The sequence below is a fragment of the Brachyhypopomus gauderio genome, chromosome 16 (genome assembly GCF_052324685.1).
Source record: "Brachyhypopomus gauderio isolate BG-103 chromosome 16, BGAUD_0.2, whole genome shotgun sequence".
Classification (NCBI taxonomy): Eukaryota; Metazoa; Chordata; class Actinopteri; order Gymnotiformes; family Hypopomidae; genus Brachyhypopomus; species Brachyhypopomus gauderio.
The window spans coordinates 3,405,847-3,422,833 of record NC_135226.1 but is presented as its reverse complement, the minus strand read 5'-3'; the positions used below and the strand labels follow the sequence as shown (position 1 = coordinate 3,422,833).

The 16,987-nt window shown below is 45.1% G+C and overlaps 1 protein-coding gene across 6 annotated transcripts in view; it reads left to right on the top strand.

The window, feature by feature from the left end:
• The first annotated feature begins 874 nt into the window (after positions 1 to 874).
• kif1ab (kinesin family member 1Ab) overlaps positions 875 to 16,987 on the top strand; it is a 38,931-nt gene continuing 22,818 nt past the window's right edge. For 2 of the 6 annotated variants that reach the window (XM_076976230.1, XM_076976229.1), the window contains exons 1-21: positions 878 to 1,097; positions 3,408 to 3,602; positions 5,026 to 5,099; positions 5,299 to 5,478; positions 5,596 to 5,661; positions 5,749 to 5,927; positions 6,096 to 6,207; positions 8,124 to 8,201; positions 8,346 to 8,411; positions 8,553 to 8,570; positions 8,654 to 8,732; positions 9,066 to 9,144; positions 10,018 to 10,160; positions 10,393 to 10,431; positions 11,502 to 11,698; positions 12,026 to 12,105; positions 12,219 to 12,294; positions 12,381 to 12,460; positions 14,731 to 14,921; positions 15,248 to 15,428; positions 16,884 to 16,956. In XM_076976230.1, the coding sequence (XP_076832345.1) occupies positions 3,497 to 3,602; positions 5,026 to 5,099; positions 5,299 to 5,478; positions 5,596 to 5,661; positions 5,749 to 5,927; positions 6,096 to 6,207; positions 8,124 to 8,201; positions 8,346 to 8,411; positions 8,553 to 8,570; positions 8,654 to 8,732; positions 9,066 to 9,144; positions 10,018 to 10,160; positions 10,393 to 10,431; positions 11,502 to 11,698; positions 12,026 to 12,105; positions 12,219 to 12,294; positions 12,381 to 12,460; positions 14,731 to 14,921; positions 15,248 to 15,428; positions 16,884 to 16,956 (2,097 nt within the window). In that variant the 5' untranslated portion in view covers positions 878 to 1,097; positions 3,408 to 3,496. Of the gene's footprint in view, positions 1,098 to 3,407; positions 3,603 to 5,025; positions 5,100 to 5,298; positions 5,479 to 5,595; positions 5,662 to 5,748; positions 5,928 to 6,095; positions 6,208 to 8,123; positions 8,202 to 8,345; positions 8,412 to 8,552; positions 8,571 to 8,653; positions 8,733 to 9,065; positions 9,145 to 10,017; positions 10,161 to 10,392; positions 10,432 to 11,501; positions 11,699 to 12,025; positions 12,106 to 12,218; positions 12,295 to 12,380; positions 12,461 to 14,730; positions 14,922 to 15,247; positions 15,429 to 16,883; positions 16,957 to 16,987 lie in introns of all 6 variants that reach the window. The other 4 variants (XM_076976231.1, XM_076976234.1, XM_076976233.1 and 1 more) reach the window with 4 other exon arrangements.

The following is a 16,987-nucleotide window of genomic DNA, read 5'->3' as shown; positions in this document are numbered from 1 at the left end:
AGTCCAAGTCATGTGACTCGAGTCCCCACCTCTGCTGGCCTCCATAGATAAGATAAGATAAGGTAAGATAATCCTTTATTAAACCCTTCAGCGGGGAGATTTGCATTGTTACAGCAGCAGAGAATAGTGTCAGGAAATACAGAGAAATAAATAAAGAGTATAAATATATATGCAATGTATGTAGTTCTAAACAGTTATGGTTATTGCACATGGTAGATTTAAATATTGCACATGGTAATTTAAATATTGCACATGGTAGAACAGTAAGAGCAGTAAAGTATACAGCAAATACATGCAAATAAGCACTGTACAGTCCTGCGCACGGGCAGCTGTTCTATCAGGGGACGGCTCAGCACACACATGGAGCTGTGGATTTCTAAGGATCTTCCCTTTTTAAACTCTGTGTCACGTATTACATCTAAGCATGGATGATGCAGACCTGCTAAGAGTTTTTTTTGTATTCTAAAGCATCACTTTAGCATCTCTCTCTCTCTTTCTCTCTCTCTGGCACACACACACACACACACACACACATGCTCACTCACCCCCTTTCTCTCCTTCTTTCCCAGATCCCTCTCTCCCCCTCCCTCCTCTTGTTTCTGCAAGTGTCTCCAGCTCCCACACTGATGATGTCATCACTGACTAGCCTCCTCAGCTCCAGCATCACAGCCATTTTGTGCTGGATGGAAAAACCCACCCCTCCTTCTCTCTCCCTCTCTCTCTCCCTCTCTCTCTCTTTCTCTCCCTCTCTCTCTCTCCCTCTCTCTACCTCTTCTTGTCTCACATCCTCCATCCCCTCCCTGCTCTCTCACAAACCCACCCATACCCTGACGCACCACCAAGTACCAGGCCCTGCACACCCACCCCTCCCTCCCTCCCTCTCCCTCTCTCTCTCTCTCTCTCTCTCAGCCCCCCACCCGCACCTCCACCCCCACCACAGTCTGACGCTGGGCTGGAGGAGGATGTACTGATCTAAGGAGAGGCTGAGGAGAAGCACACAAGCACGCAGGCGAAGGAGACGACACACAGACGCAGACTCCATGGACTAGCGTCTGCTTCCCAAAGACTCGCCGGGACTTCAGCATTAGGGTGACTGGGTAGGTGGAACTGCGCTTACTGCTGGGCTTTTTTCTTTGTGTGTGTTAGAGATGTTCTCGAAAGCCTAGAGGGTGGTGTTCACTCCTGCCATGTTCTGAGGCCTCTGATGAGCTGTTGACATCCTAGACACTAAAGAAAATTAAGAAAAAGAGAGGATGGATTAAATAGTATGTATTAAATTGTAAGGCCATGATTCTCATAGAATATTTATATATAGAATATTTAGCCCAATCAAATAACTGACATTCGGGCCTTCTATCCTGACAGACGTTATAACAAATACCATGTATTTTCAAGTATTTAATATGTGTAAATATCCTTTTTACATTTATTTTTAATGAGGCCAGATATCACAATGCTACAGCATGACAAATCTGTATTCAGCCTAAATGTTGGATCAAACCTGCTTGCGAGGTGGGTGCCTCACCCAGCACTAAATGTGGGTACAATGAATACAAAATGGTGGAGGCTGTATTTACATCCTAAGAACAATGTTTAAAGAAATGTCATTTCTTTTTAATAGGAAATATGCGATTATCGTCAATCCAAATAGTTTATAAAATAACATCTAACAAAATAATCAAACGTTTTACAGCTCCTTGCTCTAATATATATATATATATATATATATATATATATATATATATTAGCCTAATAAATGAATAAATGAGGCCTGTGGCAGGTTTGCTGGTCCCTGGTAATCGCGACACCTACACGATGCTGTGATATTCGCATAGTAACAGTCGCGTCACGTTTGTTGTTCTGCGCTGCAGCAAAGATAACCTCAAAAACGACTCGAAAGCAAAACCAGTCTCCCAATTCTGGCAGTCCCTCACATTAATCGATTACCCTGAGTGCTGATTAAAACAAATACAAATGTATGGTTAATGTTTTGCCGGGCCGGTGGGAGTGATGAAAGCGTCCGTCAATCACACATTTGGAGCTGAGACCGTGCGGCCATGTTTACTGGTGCGCGAATCGCCGTCTAAATCATTCAAAATACACATCACATAGTGCACTAACTCTAGATGCTTATTTAAGAGTTGATACACGCCTTCATCTAACGAATGACTTCCCGTTTATAACCCGTGTTTTTGGCCACCTACGAAGGACAAAAATATCTCGAGGCAACGTAACGCAGAGCGAATATAGCGGTGCAACATTGCGGAGGAAACAGCCATTGCGTCTTTTCTGTTACAGTGAAAGATAATAACTCTTATAGTTTCTAGTTTATTCTGTAGCAATGGATATTTAAAGGTTTGTGTGTGTGCTGGACAGAAATGTGGATGTTGGTATTTGGAAGTGAGAGTTGTTTTTAGGCATTAAACCTAAAGTTTTATGGTTAGGCATTAAAACTGTGCACCGATTTGGAGATAGAAATACCTCTTATTGTTATGTTGTTAAAGTTAAAATGTTTTTCTGTTACACATGCTCACTGGTCACTTTATTAGCCACATGGTCCTTCCTCCTGTGTTTAATGTCAGCTTTGTAGAGTGGATCTGAAATATCTGGTCAGTTTGGGACCACAGGATCACTGCTGACAAATATTCTTGGATATTCTTTCTCAAAACTTCATTACATGATGGTGTTATGGTTGTGAGTACTGAGGTAATCAAAGTTATTAAGTGTGGTGCTGTTGGTAATTTTGCAAGTGTCAGGGTCAAAGATAAGTTTCTGCCAGCCAGTGTTATGAAGGCGACACTAGTCCTGTGGTCAGTAACTCATCACTAAGGATAGATGGTTATGACAAACTGCACCCCACAATAGATGTGCTAACTGTACACATATACACATGTAGTTAGATACTACTGGGTGTTTTTTCGTGTGATGAGTGACTGATGAGTGTAGAATGTTTAATTAAATACAACATATTTAATATTTGCTTGGTTGTTCTTAAGCCAGTCACCTCTAATTAAGGATGAGTCTTCCAAGGTTTGCTAATATGATTAGTGTTTGTTCATGCTACTTGTTCAGATATCTGGCTTAATGACATTCAATAAAGCACTTATTTGTCATATTAATTATTTTACCTTGGGTTAATTTCTGTATTGATTATTTAGTTATTTAGTTTACAAATCCAGCAAAATGTTCTGTTATTGTTGGATGATTAACATTTCCCCAAACCATTTATTGACTTTCTTTTTAATCATCTTTGAAATTCTTAAATATCATTATCCGTTATTTTGTAAAGTATGATCTGAAATCATGCAGAGGATCTCGACGTCGGTGAGATGCCATCTCGAGGTTGTGTGATGGTCCAAAGTTCCCGTGACCTCCTGCTCACTCTGCGTCCTGCGCTGTGCCTGCAGGTGGCGGGTGGCCTTGGGTTTGTGGACCATCTGCTCCATCCATCCACCCAGCAGATCTCCGCTAGCATCAGCTCCAACGGTGCGACACCATGGCAGGAGCCTCTGTGAAGGTGGCCGTGAGGGTCCGGCCCTTCAACTCCAGGGAGATCGGGAAAGACAGCAAGTGTATCATCCAGATGTCAGGCAACACTACCAGTGAGTGCCTTCACTTCCTGCAAACGTTTGGCTTATGGATCCAAGTCTGCCCCTGGGCGCTAGCAGGGTGATTCTCCTGCCAATGCTGTGGAGTTAGAGATGCTTCCCAGGCTGTTGATGGGTCATGTATTAATATTGGATGACGCAGTTATGAAATATTCACTGGTAGAGTCTTTACAGTCTTTTGTCAGTACCCATGAGAGAGGGCATGTGAATACATCTCCAGTGGTGTGTGTTTATAAGATGTAATGGAAGTTCATGCGTGTTATTGAAGATTATTGTGAGCAAGTTTTATAGGACGTCTGGATTCTTCACACTTAGGAGTGGCCAGTTTTATTATTACCAAATATTCAATAGTCCCAGAATGCACTGATTTCAAAACAATGCCTGATAATGAAACAATATTCAGCGCTTATATCCAGCGCAATACCCAGTGTTTTCCTGTGTGCCTCACATGTACAGTGACTTTTTTGGAATGAGGATTTAATGGTATTTGCATCTCCATGAGGAGTGAACCATTCATTGTTGTCCTCTGTGTGGGGGCAAACCGGGTCAGCTGATGTGATGATCACCACACTGCAGAGCTTTGTGCTCTAAGTGGAGGTGGCTTGGGGTGATGACCTCATTCCCACAACCACTGATGGCATGTGCAGCCCTCTAAGAGTGACCTATCAGTTGTATATTCCTTCAAACGATAATCTGCTTTGAGGTTAAGGAGAGCGTGATTATATGTGATGTTGGGATGTTCTAAAATGACCCCAGGCGGGACATTTCTCATCTCTGACATATTTTGAAAGAAGAATGAGTGATGTTGCAACTATGTAATGTTTTCATTTTGCTGAAGAATATGCACATTTTCCACAGTATAGCCTCCAAATTCCCAGTAGGCTGGAGTAATTATTAGTAGGCTGGAGTAATTCTCAGTAGGCTGCTCCAGTTGTACCTTCTCTGTCGCCATCGTATGTGCTGTGTGCAGTGTGCGTCCATTAGAAGAATACTGCTTTTTATCTGTTTTTGCAGAAACCTTTCTTACCCTTTTCTCTTGTGTCTCTGTGTCTTGAGAGCCCCGTGAGTAGAACACACGTGTTAATTAGGAATAGAAAAAGAAACAGTAAATTAATGTTTTATATTATAGAAGACCTCATCTGTCTTGGACAAAGGAGCAAACAAGCCCCTGACCTTTCTTTTGTTTGGCAGATGGTCTTACCAGAGCATCTTACACATTTATCAGGATGACAGTGCATGTATTGTCTTGGGAATTGAACCAATGACCTTGGTGTTATGAGCGCCATACTCTTAAGGAGCACCCCTTCATTGGAGACTTTTAAAGCTTCCTGGTGCATCCAGTATACGACTGTAGCATGTTCATCTTTTTGATATTGACTTCTGTTGTTTTGTCTGAGTAACTTCTCTTGTTTTCCAGCAATCATAAACCCCAAACAGCCAAAAGAGAACAAGAGCTTCAACTTCGACTATTCTTACTGGTCTCACACTTCAGTGAGTTTCGGCTAAACCACTGTTTGTTTCTACAGTTAACTTACAGCTGGAGGCTAATCTTTAATTGGTTATCTCTGTGATTCAGCTTCAGACCACATAGTCTAAATATGATTATTATTCATGTAAGAATAGCTTCTTTTAATATTGTATTCAAATGTTTAATGTCCTTTTCTCTTTTCTTTTATGACGCCTGCTACAGCCGGAGGATGTTAACTATGCCTGCCAGAAACAGGTGTATCAAGACATCGGAGAGGAGATGCTCCTGCACGCCTTTGAAGGCTACAACGTCTGCATCTTTGCTTATGGCCAGACTGGAGCTGGGAAATCATACACCATGATGGGCAAACAGGAGAAAGACCAACAAGGCATAATACCTCTGGTAAAGACCAGTGATGTTATTGAGTAATTAAGCAGATTACAGAATTACAATAATAGTTTATAGAGACTCTATTCAATGCTATTTACAAACAAATGACATCTTTTGAAACCCTCACAGCTATGTGAAGACCTGTTCACCAAGATCAATGACAACAACGACAACAACATGTCGTATTCAGTGGAGGTAAGAACACCGTCATGAGCATTTTGTGCACGTCGTTTTCTCCAGTTTCCAGCTCAACTCGGGCCGCCTTCTGTTTTGTCTCGTCAGGTAAGCTACATGGAGATCTACTGTGAGCGTGTGCGGGACCTGCTGAACCCGAAGAACAAGGGGAACCTGCGTGTGCGAGAGCACCCACTAATGGGCCCCTACGTGGAGGACCTGTCCAAGCTCGCTGTCACGTCCTACAATGACATCCAGGACCTGATGGACTCCGGCAACAAAGCAAGGCGAGGAGACACATGCCACCTTCTCATGGCCTGGCCTGCCTCACTCTAGACACTCTGCCTCACTCTAGACACTCTGCCTCACTCTAGACACTCTGCCTCACTTTTTGTTTGTAATCTGAATATAGATGTTCACTTTGCACAATGCCAAAGTTTCTTTTCTTGTCACAGAACTGTGGCAGCTACCAACATGAACGAGACCAGCAGTCGCTCTCACGCTGTCTTCAACATCATCTTTACCCAGAAGCGGCATGATAGTGACACAGACAACACCTCTGAGAAGGTACAGTCTAACCTATGAGAAGATACAGTCTAACCTCTGAGAAGGTACAGGCGAACCTCTGAGAAGGTACAGTCTAACCTCTGAGAAGGTACAGTCGAACCTCTGAGAAGGTACAGTCTAACCTCTGAGAAGGTACAGTCGAACCTCTGAGAAGGTACAGTTGAACCTCTGAGAAGGTACTGTTGAACCTCTGAGAAGGTACAGTTAAACCTCTGAGAAGGTACAGTCGAACCTCTGAGAAGGTACAGTCGAACCTCTGAGAAGGTACAGTCGACTACCCAACCTGAATGGCCACATCCCAGCAATACCTCTATTACCAAGTCACAGAAAAAATCATAGCTGGCATAGTTAACAGGTCCCTTAAATGTGGATACAAGCAGGAAGTATACATGCTGTGTGAAGTGTATCAGAGAGTATAGTTAGAGTGTGTATCAGAGGGTATAGTTAGAGTGTGTATCAGCGGGAATCGTTAGAGTGTGTATCAGAGAGTATAGTTAGAGTGTGTATCAGAGGGTATAGTTAGAGTGTGTATCAGCGGGAATCGTTAGAGTGTGTATCAGAGAGTATAGTTAGAGTGTGTATCAGAGGGTATAGTTAGAGTGTGTATCAGAGGGTATAGTTAGAGTGTGTATCAGCGGGTATCGTTAGAGTGTGTATCAGAGAGTATAGTTAGAGTGTGTATCAGAGGGTATAGTTAGAGTTTGTATCAGAGGGTATAGTTAGAGTGTGTATCAGAGGGTATAGTAAGAGTGTATCAGAGGGTATCGTTAGAGTGTGTATCAAAGGGTATCATTAGAGTGTGTATCAGAGGGTATCATTAGAGTGTGTATCAGAGGGTATAGTTAGAGTGTGTATCAGAGGGAATCGTTAGAGTGTGTATCAAAGGGTATCATTAGTGTGTGTCAGAGGGTATAGTTAGAGTGTGTATCAGAGGGATAGTTACAGTGTGTATCAGAGGGAATCGTTAAGCTGGAAACATACTTGCTGTTTGCCCATGCGTTCGCGTACACAACCGGCTGCTTTGTGAACGTTACTGAGAACATACTAGCCTATGTGCAACGCGTGAAACTGGAGGCGTCCACTAGAGGGCAGAACGTAGAAAGGGCTTCGGTATTTTAACGATGCAAACATGGCAACACTCGAGGAGATTAGCCTTTGGGTAATTTTACGGTCACGGCAGAAAAAACTACGACAGCGATCCCTTCGTAGGTGGTATGTAAGGCCGTTAAATCAAAGACGTTGTGAGAATGGCGAGTTTGTGTCGTTGGATATCGTTGTGTCCATTTTGATGCTGGTTAGCAGCTACACTGCCCCTAGCGGTTTTGTGTGTATTGCACCTCGCGTACGCGTCGCGTTAACTTTTGGAGGACGTGCAAGACCTACGCGCCAAACCGACGCAGGATACGCGAAGCAGCCATGATACGTACGCGAACGCGTAGTTAACAGCAAGTATGTTTCCACCCTTACAGTGTGTATCAGAGGGTATAGTTAGAGTGTGTATCAGAGGAATAGTTACAGTGTGTATCAGAGGGTATCGTTAGACTGTGTATCAGAGGGTATCATTGGAGTGTGTATCACTCCAATGGGGCCATGATGTAGGGGCGGTCATGGCCTGGAGGTTAGGGAACTGGTCTTGTGACCGGAAGGTCGTGGGTTCGATCCCCAGACCTGAGGCCATGACTGAGGTGCCCCTGAGCAAGGCCCTTAACCCTCAATTGCTCACTTGTATAAAAATGAGATAAAAATGTAAGTCGCTCTGGATAAGGGCGTCTGCCAAATGCCATAAATGTAAGTGTATCAGAGGATATAGTTAGAGTGTATATCAGAGGGTATAGTTAGAGTGTGTATCAGAGGGTATAGTTAGAGTGTGTATCAGAGGGTATGTATGATGCAGTGTGATTTTCTTGCCCATGCAGGTCAGCAAAATCAGCTTAGTGGACTTGGCAGGCAGTGAAAGAGCCGATTCCACTGGAGCCAAAGGAACTAGACTGAAGGTAAGTCTCTCGGCCTCATGCACGGACGACTCCTGCAGCCCTTTAGTGTGTCTGCCGTCCGAGCTTCCAGAGTGTGCAGTATAGACATGAAATGCTTTGGCTGTGAACAATGTCATGTGATATTGATTTTTCTGTCATCTCTAGGAAGGAGCGAATATTAATAAGTCCCTGACGACACTGGGAAAAGTGATTTCTGCTTTAGCTGAAATGGTGAGAAATCACCATTAACAGTTAGAAAAGTACATAGAAAATGATGTTTGCTTTTACCATCAACTGCAAGTGATCAAGACTGAGAATGAACCCCTCATGAACACTTACGATCTCTTATCTCTTCCGTTCTGTTTCCCATAGGACTCGCTACCAAACAAGGTAAGATGCACGTGTTCTTCTGCCAATCGGTCCACAGTACCTGCAGTGTTAACATTCTGACTCTGACGTTTCTTTCTGTGCAGAACAAGAAGAAGAAGAAAGCAGAGAGTTTCATCCCCTACAGAGACTCGGTCCTCACCTGGCTGCTTAGGGAGAATCTTGGTATGAGGCAACAACTATTATCATTATTATTATTTCTTTCCATTCATAGATCTAAGAAATAGACAGTTCAGGGACGATGAATTACATTTTCCCCCCAAATCATCTATTTTTGAAAGGATTGTATTAGACAGACTAAGCATTCATACCTTACATCTGCATCCCTAAAGAATATTAATGGGTTCTACTGACATAAAAAAAAAATATGTCTGTCTGCTTGTCACTAGATACACTCCATATCAGATATAGTTATATTGTTATATTTGTTATCAGATATAGACTATAACAGTTATATTGTTGTACTTTGTTATGACTTAATGCTGTTGTTTTGGCTAGGTGGAAACTCACGTACTGCCATGGTAGCAGCCCTTAGTCCTGCTGATATTAACTATGATGAAACCCTCAGCACCCTTAGGTAAGTCTGGATTAACTAACGCATACAGGACCACATTAGGCCCAGGGTAATCCTAAACCTAGGCTAAAAATTACTTCTCATGGTGATTCAACCATGGGTCTGTGACGCGGGAGGCGGCAGACGGACGAGACACAGAATCCGCTGGTTCAGACACGGTCACGTTTTATTTTACACTGAGATTGCGCAATAGCGCACGAGGAACACAGAAACAAAGCATACAACGTGCAGACTTAAACAACGACGAGCACAGGACACTGCGCTAGTGCACATTAAATAGACAAACCACATTAGCCCCACGTGATCACGAGACGAGTCACAGGTGAGACAGATTATCACAAGACATAACCACATCCACGTAGATTCACAGACGCAGACGATGCACGTGGACAACGTAAACACACGCCCAAAAGGGAGGGGCCGGTGTCCTCAACGTGACAGGCACTATAATTTAGCTCAAGACTATGGACTCTGTACAGGAAACTGGTCTCAGAAATCATTAACACTTATTTTGTGCATCACTGCTAAAAATAAAACTTCCTGTGTCTGCTAAAAATAAAACATAAGGTCTTAATAACACTCATTACAGAAATAGTTTAGGCATGAGTCATGAATGCATTATATATGGTTTTCCACAAAATACTGACAACCATGACATGACAACCATGGCTGATCATAAACATCTTATTATAATTCCATAATAGACAGCCCAGTGAAAGCGCAGCTTTGGTCATGGTGTAAGTGCTTACCAAAAGACTGAAATGATTTTCCCAAGCAAACCTTTACAGTTATAGAAAGATAAGCACAAGAAGGCGAGTATTCCTGAGAAAGCTTGCGTGAACACGTGGGGCTGTTCTCCTCCGTGTTCCTGCCCAGATATGCGGACCGCGCGAAGCAGATCCGCTGCAACGCTGTCATCAACGAGGACCCCAACAACCGGCTGGTGCGTGAGCTGAAGGAGGAGGTGGCTCGTCTGAAGGACCTCCTCTACGCCCAGGGGCTGGGTGACATCATAGAGAGTGAGACATTATCTTCTGTGGCTCCGTACAGGGCTGGAACACATGAGAGATACCGCTCTTCTCTTTCTTCGTCTCATTGTCTGACACACATCATGGTGTCTCCATCAAAGGCTGCGCGGAAAGTGCAGCTTCATGTTGAAACCCACTGGAAGAGCCAGTCCCCTGAGGGACAGGTGTCTGATCATTACTGAGCGCTTGTGTCTTTTTTGTGTCTCTCTCTTCTTTCTCTCAGCATATCGCCCTGCTGGGCCAGGAGTACCTGTCCTAAAATGTGTGTATTTTGGCATTTAGTGATTTGCAGCTTTCAAAGGCCAAACTGGGGCACTCTAGAGCACTGTAGCCAGGCATGCTTGCTATCTGCACTAAATCCACTGAATTGAGTTCATATAACATATGGATTTATTGCTTACTGTTATGCTCCAGGGCTGCTCTGCTGACTTGCAGATGGGAGCGCTTTGGATTCATTTTTAGTTAGGACAGCAAGGTTTTGGCCCTTTGCTTTCATGCTTTAGCATCAGCATGAGTCTCATAAACAGCACATCTCTGGGCTCTTGATGCCAGGCATGGATACTGAAATGAATTTGAGGCATCATAACAAGCTGATAATTCAAATTCAAACATGGTCTATCATGTTTTATATTAGAAATAAACACTGGTTTTCTAGTCACCTATTAAGAGTCCTCAAATTTATGTTCATTTCATTTGGTTATACTTTCTACTCCCCCTGCTCCCCTTGCTCCCCCTGGTTCCCCTACTCCCCCTGGTTCCCCTGGTCCCCCTGCTCCCCCTGGTCCCCCTGCTCCCCCTGGTTCCCCTGCTCCCCCTGGTTCCCCTACTCCCCCTGGTCCCCCTACTCCCCCTGGTCCCCCTACTCCCCCTGGTTCCCCTGGTTCCCCTACTCCCTCTGGATTCCCTGCTCCCCCTGGTTTCCCTGCTCCACCTGGTTCCTGTGCTCCTGCTGGCTCCCCTGCTCTCCCTGCTCCCCCTGGTTCCCCTGCTCCCCCTGGTTTCCCTGCTCCACCTGGTTCCCGTGCTCCCCCTGGCTCCCCTGCTCCCCCTGGTTCCCCTGGTCTCCCTGGTTCCCCTGGTCCCCCTGGATTACCTGGTTCCCCTGCTCCCCCTGGTTCGCCTGGTTCCCCTGCTCCCCCTGGTTCACCTGGTTTCCCTGCTCCCCCTGGCTCTCCTGCTCCCCCTGCTCCCCTGGTGCCCCTGGTTCCCCTGGTTCCCCTGCTCCCGCTGGTTCCCCGTGCCCATGACTCTCCATTTATTCTAACTTCCATTTCCTGTTGTTCTCCATTCTTGTGCTCCCATTTTCTCTTTTCTCCAAAATGCCCTGGGCAGATTTGTCCAAGAATAATGTCAATGGTCTCCAAGCTGTCAATCAAAGGGGTGATCTCTCCGCAGTGACCAATGCCATGACGGGCATGAGTCCCTCTCCGTCCCTCTCAGTCCTGTCCAGCCGGGCCGGCTCTGTCAGCAACCTTAACGACCGGCTCATGTTCAGCCCTGGCAGCGAGGAGGCCATCGAGAGACTGAAGGTATCAAGGAGAATGGATGGATGGATGGATGGATGGATGAATGGTCTTCTAACTGAAATTAATATGATAAATACATGAACACATAGGTGATACATACTGGATAGATTAAAAGATGGTTAGGGAACAACAGGATGAGTGAATGGATGGTTGTATGGACTGATCTTTAGCTGAAATGTTCAGAAATCTGAAACCTCATTGACTATGAATATGATAACTAACACAGCCATGTAGTCTAGATCAAACCCTAATATATTGTAAGTTGGACATAAAGTTGGATATTGCCGAGCTGTTAATGTTCCTTTTCATTGTGTCTTCCTCTTCCATTAGGAAACTGAGAAGATCATAGCAGAGCTGAATGAGACCTGGGAGGAAAAGCTCAGACGCACAGAGGCCATTCGCATGGAGAGGTCACACACTGCCTCCGTAGTCAATGACTACGTGCATTCACACGTCTGCATGCAGTTTGCTTTGTGAATCTGTCTGCTAGCTTTGTATAAACCTTGCCCTGCCCTGTCTGCAGGGAGGCTCTACTGGCTGAAATGGGTGTGGCAATTAGAGAGGATGGAGGCACGGTTGGAGTCTTTTCTCCAAAAAAGGTACGAGATCCTTCAAGACTCTCATTTGCAAGTTTTTCATTGACAGAAAAGACATATGAGTGACTTTATCAATTTTCATGTTTCAGACACCTCATTTGGTCAACTTAAACGAAGACCCATTGATGTCTGAATGCTTACTGTACTACATCAAAGATGGAATCACAAAGTAAGAGCTTTTTATAAGTACAATGTAATCTCAAAGTGGAATTATACAATTATTGAGGTAGTCGAGAAAGTCAACACCTCCCTACTAGATGATACACTATATTCGCTCACCCATTCAAATGAACAGAATCAGGTGTTCTAATCACTTCCATGGCCACAGGTGTATAAAATTAAGCACCTAGGCATGCAGACTGTTTTTACATTTGTGAATGAATGGGTCACTCTCAGGAGCTCAGTGAATTCCAGTGTGGAACTGTGATAGGATGCCACCTGTGCAGCAAATCCAGTCATGAAATTCCTCGCTCCTAAATATTCCACAGTGTCAGCTGTATTATAAGAAAATGGAAGTGTTTGGGAATCTCAGCCACAAAGTGGTAGGCTACGTAAACTGACAGAGTGGGGTCAGTGGGGTCAGTGGATGCTGAAGCACATAGTGTGAAGAGGTCGCCAACTTTCTGCAGAGTCAATCACTACAGACATCCAAATTTCATGTGGCCTTCAGATTAGCTCAAGAACACTACGCAGAGAGCTTCATGGAATGGGTTTCCATGGTCGAGTAGCTGCATTCAAGCCATACATCACCAAGTGTGTAACGTAGCTTGCGCCACGGAGCGAGGAGACGGACACAATCGCTGAGAGGAGCGAGATTTATTCAGGGGAATACCGTATTCATCGTCGGATAGCCAGGCAGGGTCAATCACAGGAGGGCAGTCCGTAAAACAGGCAAAGACAGGCATCACAAGACAGGGGGCACGGGAAACAGGAGAAACACGAAAACGGTCAGGCACAGAGAACAGCGGTGGGATAGACACGATCACACATAAATTCAAAATACCGGACAAAGGACAAGGGAGACTCAGGGGCTTTTATACACAGAACTAAACTAGGGACAGGTGATGACAATGACACAGGGGCGTGGTAACAAACGAGGGATTCATAAAACTAACGAGCAGGGCGGGACAAACGGGCAAGAACACAGACACGAGGGAACCCAGAGTGACAGCTAGGAGAGGGGGCGTAGCCGCACGTGACAAAGTGCAATAAAAAGCGTCAGATGCAGTGGTGTAAAGCACGCCGCCACTGGACTCTAGAGCAGTGGAGGCGCGTTCTCTGGAGTGACAAATCACATTTCTCTATCTAGCAGTCTGATGGACGAGTCTGGGTTTAGCGGTTGCCAGGAGAAAGGTACTTGTCTGACTGCATTGTGCCAAGTGTAAATTTTTCAGGAGCTGGGCTTCTGAATGCTTCAGCATACCAAAACATTTTGGACAATTCCATGCTCCCAACTTTGTTAGAACAGTTTGGAGTTGGCCCCTACTTCTTCCAACATCACTGTTCACCAGTGCACAAAACAAAGTCCATAAAAACATGGATGGCAGAGTCTAGTGTGGATGAATTTGACTGGCCTGCAAGAGTCCTGACCTCAACCCGATAGAACACCTTTGGGATGAATTAGAGTGGAGACTGAGAGCCAGGCCTTCTCGTCCAACATCAGTATGTGACCTCACAAATGCACTTCTGGAAGAATGGTCAAAAATCCCCATAAACACACTCCTAAAACTTGTGGACAGCCTTCCCAGAAGAGTTGAAGCTGTTCTAGCTTGCAAAGGGTGGACCAGTGTCATATTTTGCCCTATAGATTAGGAATGGGAAGCTCATATGTGAGTTAAGGAAGGTGAGCGAATACTTTTGGTAATATAGTGTATTTCCTCTACTAACCAGAATGTGCCATATTTTGTCAATTGTGATTTTTCACTGCAATCAAAATTTGTCCTCCACCTTTTACCCATCTGTGCAGTTAGAACATTACTAGGGGGCTGTGGATCACACGTGGCCAGAGCAGTGGGCAGCCCTAGCCCGGCGCCCGGGGAGCAGTTGGGGTTAGATGCCTTGCTCAAGGGCACCTCAGTCATGACCTCAGGTCTGGGAATCGAACCCATGACCCTCCAGTCACAAGACCAGTTCCCTACCACCAGACCATGACTGCCCCTCCAGACAGAACTGCTCCTAGCTGAGAGTTTTCAGTTTGCTACTCCTGGATCTTCATCATAGGGAGACCTTCACGTTACTCACAATTTCAGCTCATGTTTAATCCCAATTCTGAAACTGCATTTTTTGAATATGCGTGTCTTATGAATGAATTAATTCTATAAAAAAACTTCTGTTCTTCACGTTTTGGCCCTGCTACACACTGGCTCAGTATTTAATACTATGGGCCATCTAAAGCACTTGAATATCTCTCTCTCTCTCTCTCTCTCTCTCTCCCTGCAGGGTTGGCCGCGAGGATGCCGGCTGTCGGCAGGACATTGTTCTCAGTGGCCACTTCATTAAGGATGAACACTGTATTTTTACGAGTAGCATCAGCTCCGCTGGGGAGGGTGTGGTGGTCCTGGAACCCTGTGCGGACGCAGAGACCTACGTCAATGGCAAGAGAGTCAGTGAGCCCACAGTTCTCAGATCAGGTGAGCCCACAGCATTCCACTGTAGTCTTAGTGTTTACTCCTCTAACTGAACTTAACTGAATTCAATTAAATTGAAAATCAGTAATTCTATAGCACTATTCACCAAAGTAACCCAGTCCACTGGACATTTTGAATAGACTTCATTCACACACGTGACTCTAAAACTATGAGGTTCATAGGAGTCTTTAAGACAACCTCATAATCATTAACCATGTCCATGAATGTAACACTTTTTAGGTGTTTGTTAGGTGTTTTTTAGGTGATTTAAGGTGAATCACAGTATTGGAGAGCCTAACCCCACTAATAATGTTGTGTGTCCCTCTCAGGGAACCGTATCATTATGGGAAAGAGCCACGTGTTCCGCTTTAATGACCCAGAGCAAGCGAGACAGGAACGAGAGAGGACACCATGTGCCGAGACCCCCGTGGAGCCGGTGGACTGGGCCTTCGCCCAGAGAGAACTCCTGGAGAAACAGGGCATAGACATGAAACAGGAGATGGAGCAGAGGTAGACCTCCGTCTCTCAGGAGACCCTCTGGGTCCACATCAGCTGATACCCTAGCCAATGCTAAACCATCCCTCAGCAATTATTACCAAAAAGGTCATAGGTCATAGGTAATAGGTAATAAAAAAGTAATAAATGACATCTCTGAGCATCCCTATAAAGATCCGGCCTGCTTCTATTGACAAACCGTCCTGAAGTACAACCTTTTACTCATTCTGTTTCATAGTCTTAGTCTGACATTTTCTCCAGTGGATCTGTGCTAATCTGTGTGACGTTGAGGAAGCAGCAGAAGGCGTCATGTGTGTGTGTGTGTGTGTGTGTGTGTGTGTGTGTGTGTGTATATGTGTGTGTGTGTGTGTGTGTGTGTATGTGTGTGTGTGTGTGTGTGTGTGTGTGTGTGTGTGTGTGTGTGTGTGTGTGTGTGTGAGATGTTGAGGAAGCAGCAGAAGGCGTGGTGTGTGTGTGTGTGTGTGTGTGTGTGTGTGTGTGTGTGTGTGTGTGTGTGTGTATATGTGTGTGTGTGTGTGTGTGTGTGTGTGTGTGTGTGTGTGTGTGAGATGTTGAGGAAGCAGCAGAAGGCGTGGTGTGTGTGTGTGTGTGTGTGTGTGTGTGTGTGTGTGTGTGTATATGTGTGTGTGTGTGTGTGTGTGTGTGTGTGTGTGTGTGTGTGTGTGTGTGTGAGATGTTGAGGAAGCAGCAGAAGGCGTGGTTGGAGCTGGAAAGGTTTTAATGTCCATTGCAGCAAGCAAATACAAAAAACAGGCACAAATAAGGAAGTCCAAGTCAAATTTATTTATATAGCACTTTTTATATTGTCGTTTGGGACAAGATCCCTAATGAGATCCCTAATGAGCAAGCCAAAGGCGACAGTGGTGAGGAAAAACTCCCTAGGGTGGTGGGGAATAGGAAGAAACCTCGGGAGGACCAAGACTCAAAAGGGAACCAATCCTCCATTGGGCGGCCCATTAGCACAAGTCCAAGGAAGGTGCACAAGGTGCTACAATAATGTCTGGGGCACCAAAAGAGTGCAAACACAGTCACTCTTGACATAGATGAAGGGATCTGCTGATTCAGGCTGTAGAGGTGCGTGTCTCTGTCTCTCATGGCGCAAGGAATACACAGCTGAACGACGGGACCTGCGGGACTAAATAGGCAGGGTAAATGGAAAGCGTGCAGGTGATAATTGTCCATACATTGGGGACTGTAAATGTGGAAGTGAGAGCGGAGTGACATGATTGACGTGATGTGGGGGTCTCCCCTGAGCCCTGGGACCCGCCTGCAATGACAGAATGTACTGCAACATCAGTAGTAAAAAGTGAAAGCTTGCAAAGGTTTCTGCCATTTTGTATCAATGTGCTCGATATGGGAAAAGAGAATTTGCTTAAGAATTGCTTCTGTGTAAATCAGGTGTAGCCACTGCTGTCTCGTCTTAGAAATGATCTTCTCTCCTGAATACAGACTGCAGGAGCTTGAGGACCAGTACCGCAGGGAAAGAGAAGAGGCCAGCAACCTTCTGGAGCAGCAGAGACTGGTAGGCAGGGCTAACCGAGAGAGGGAGGGGA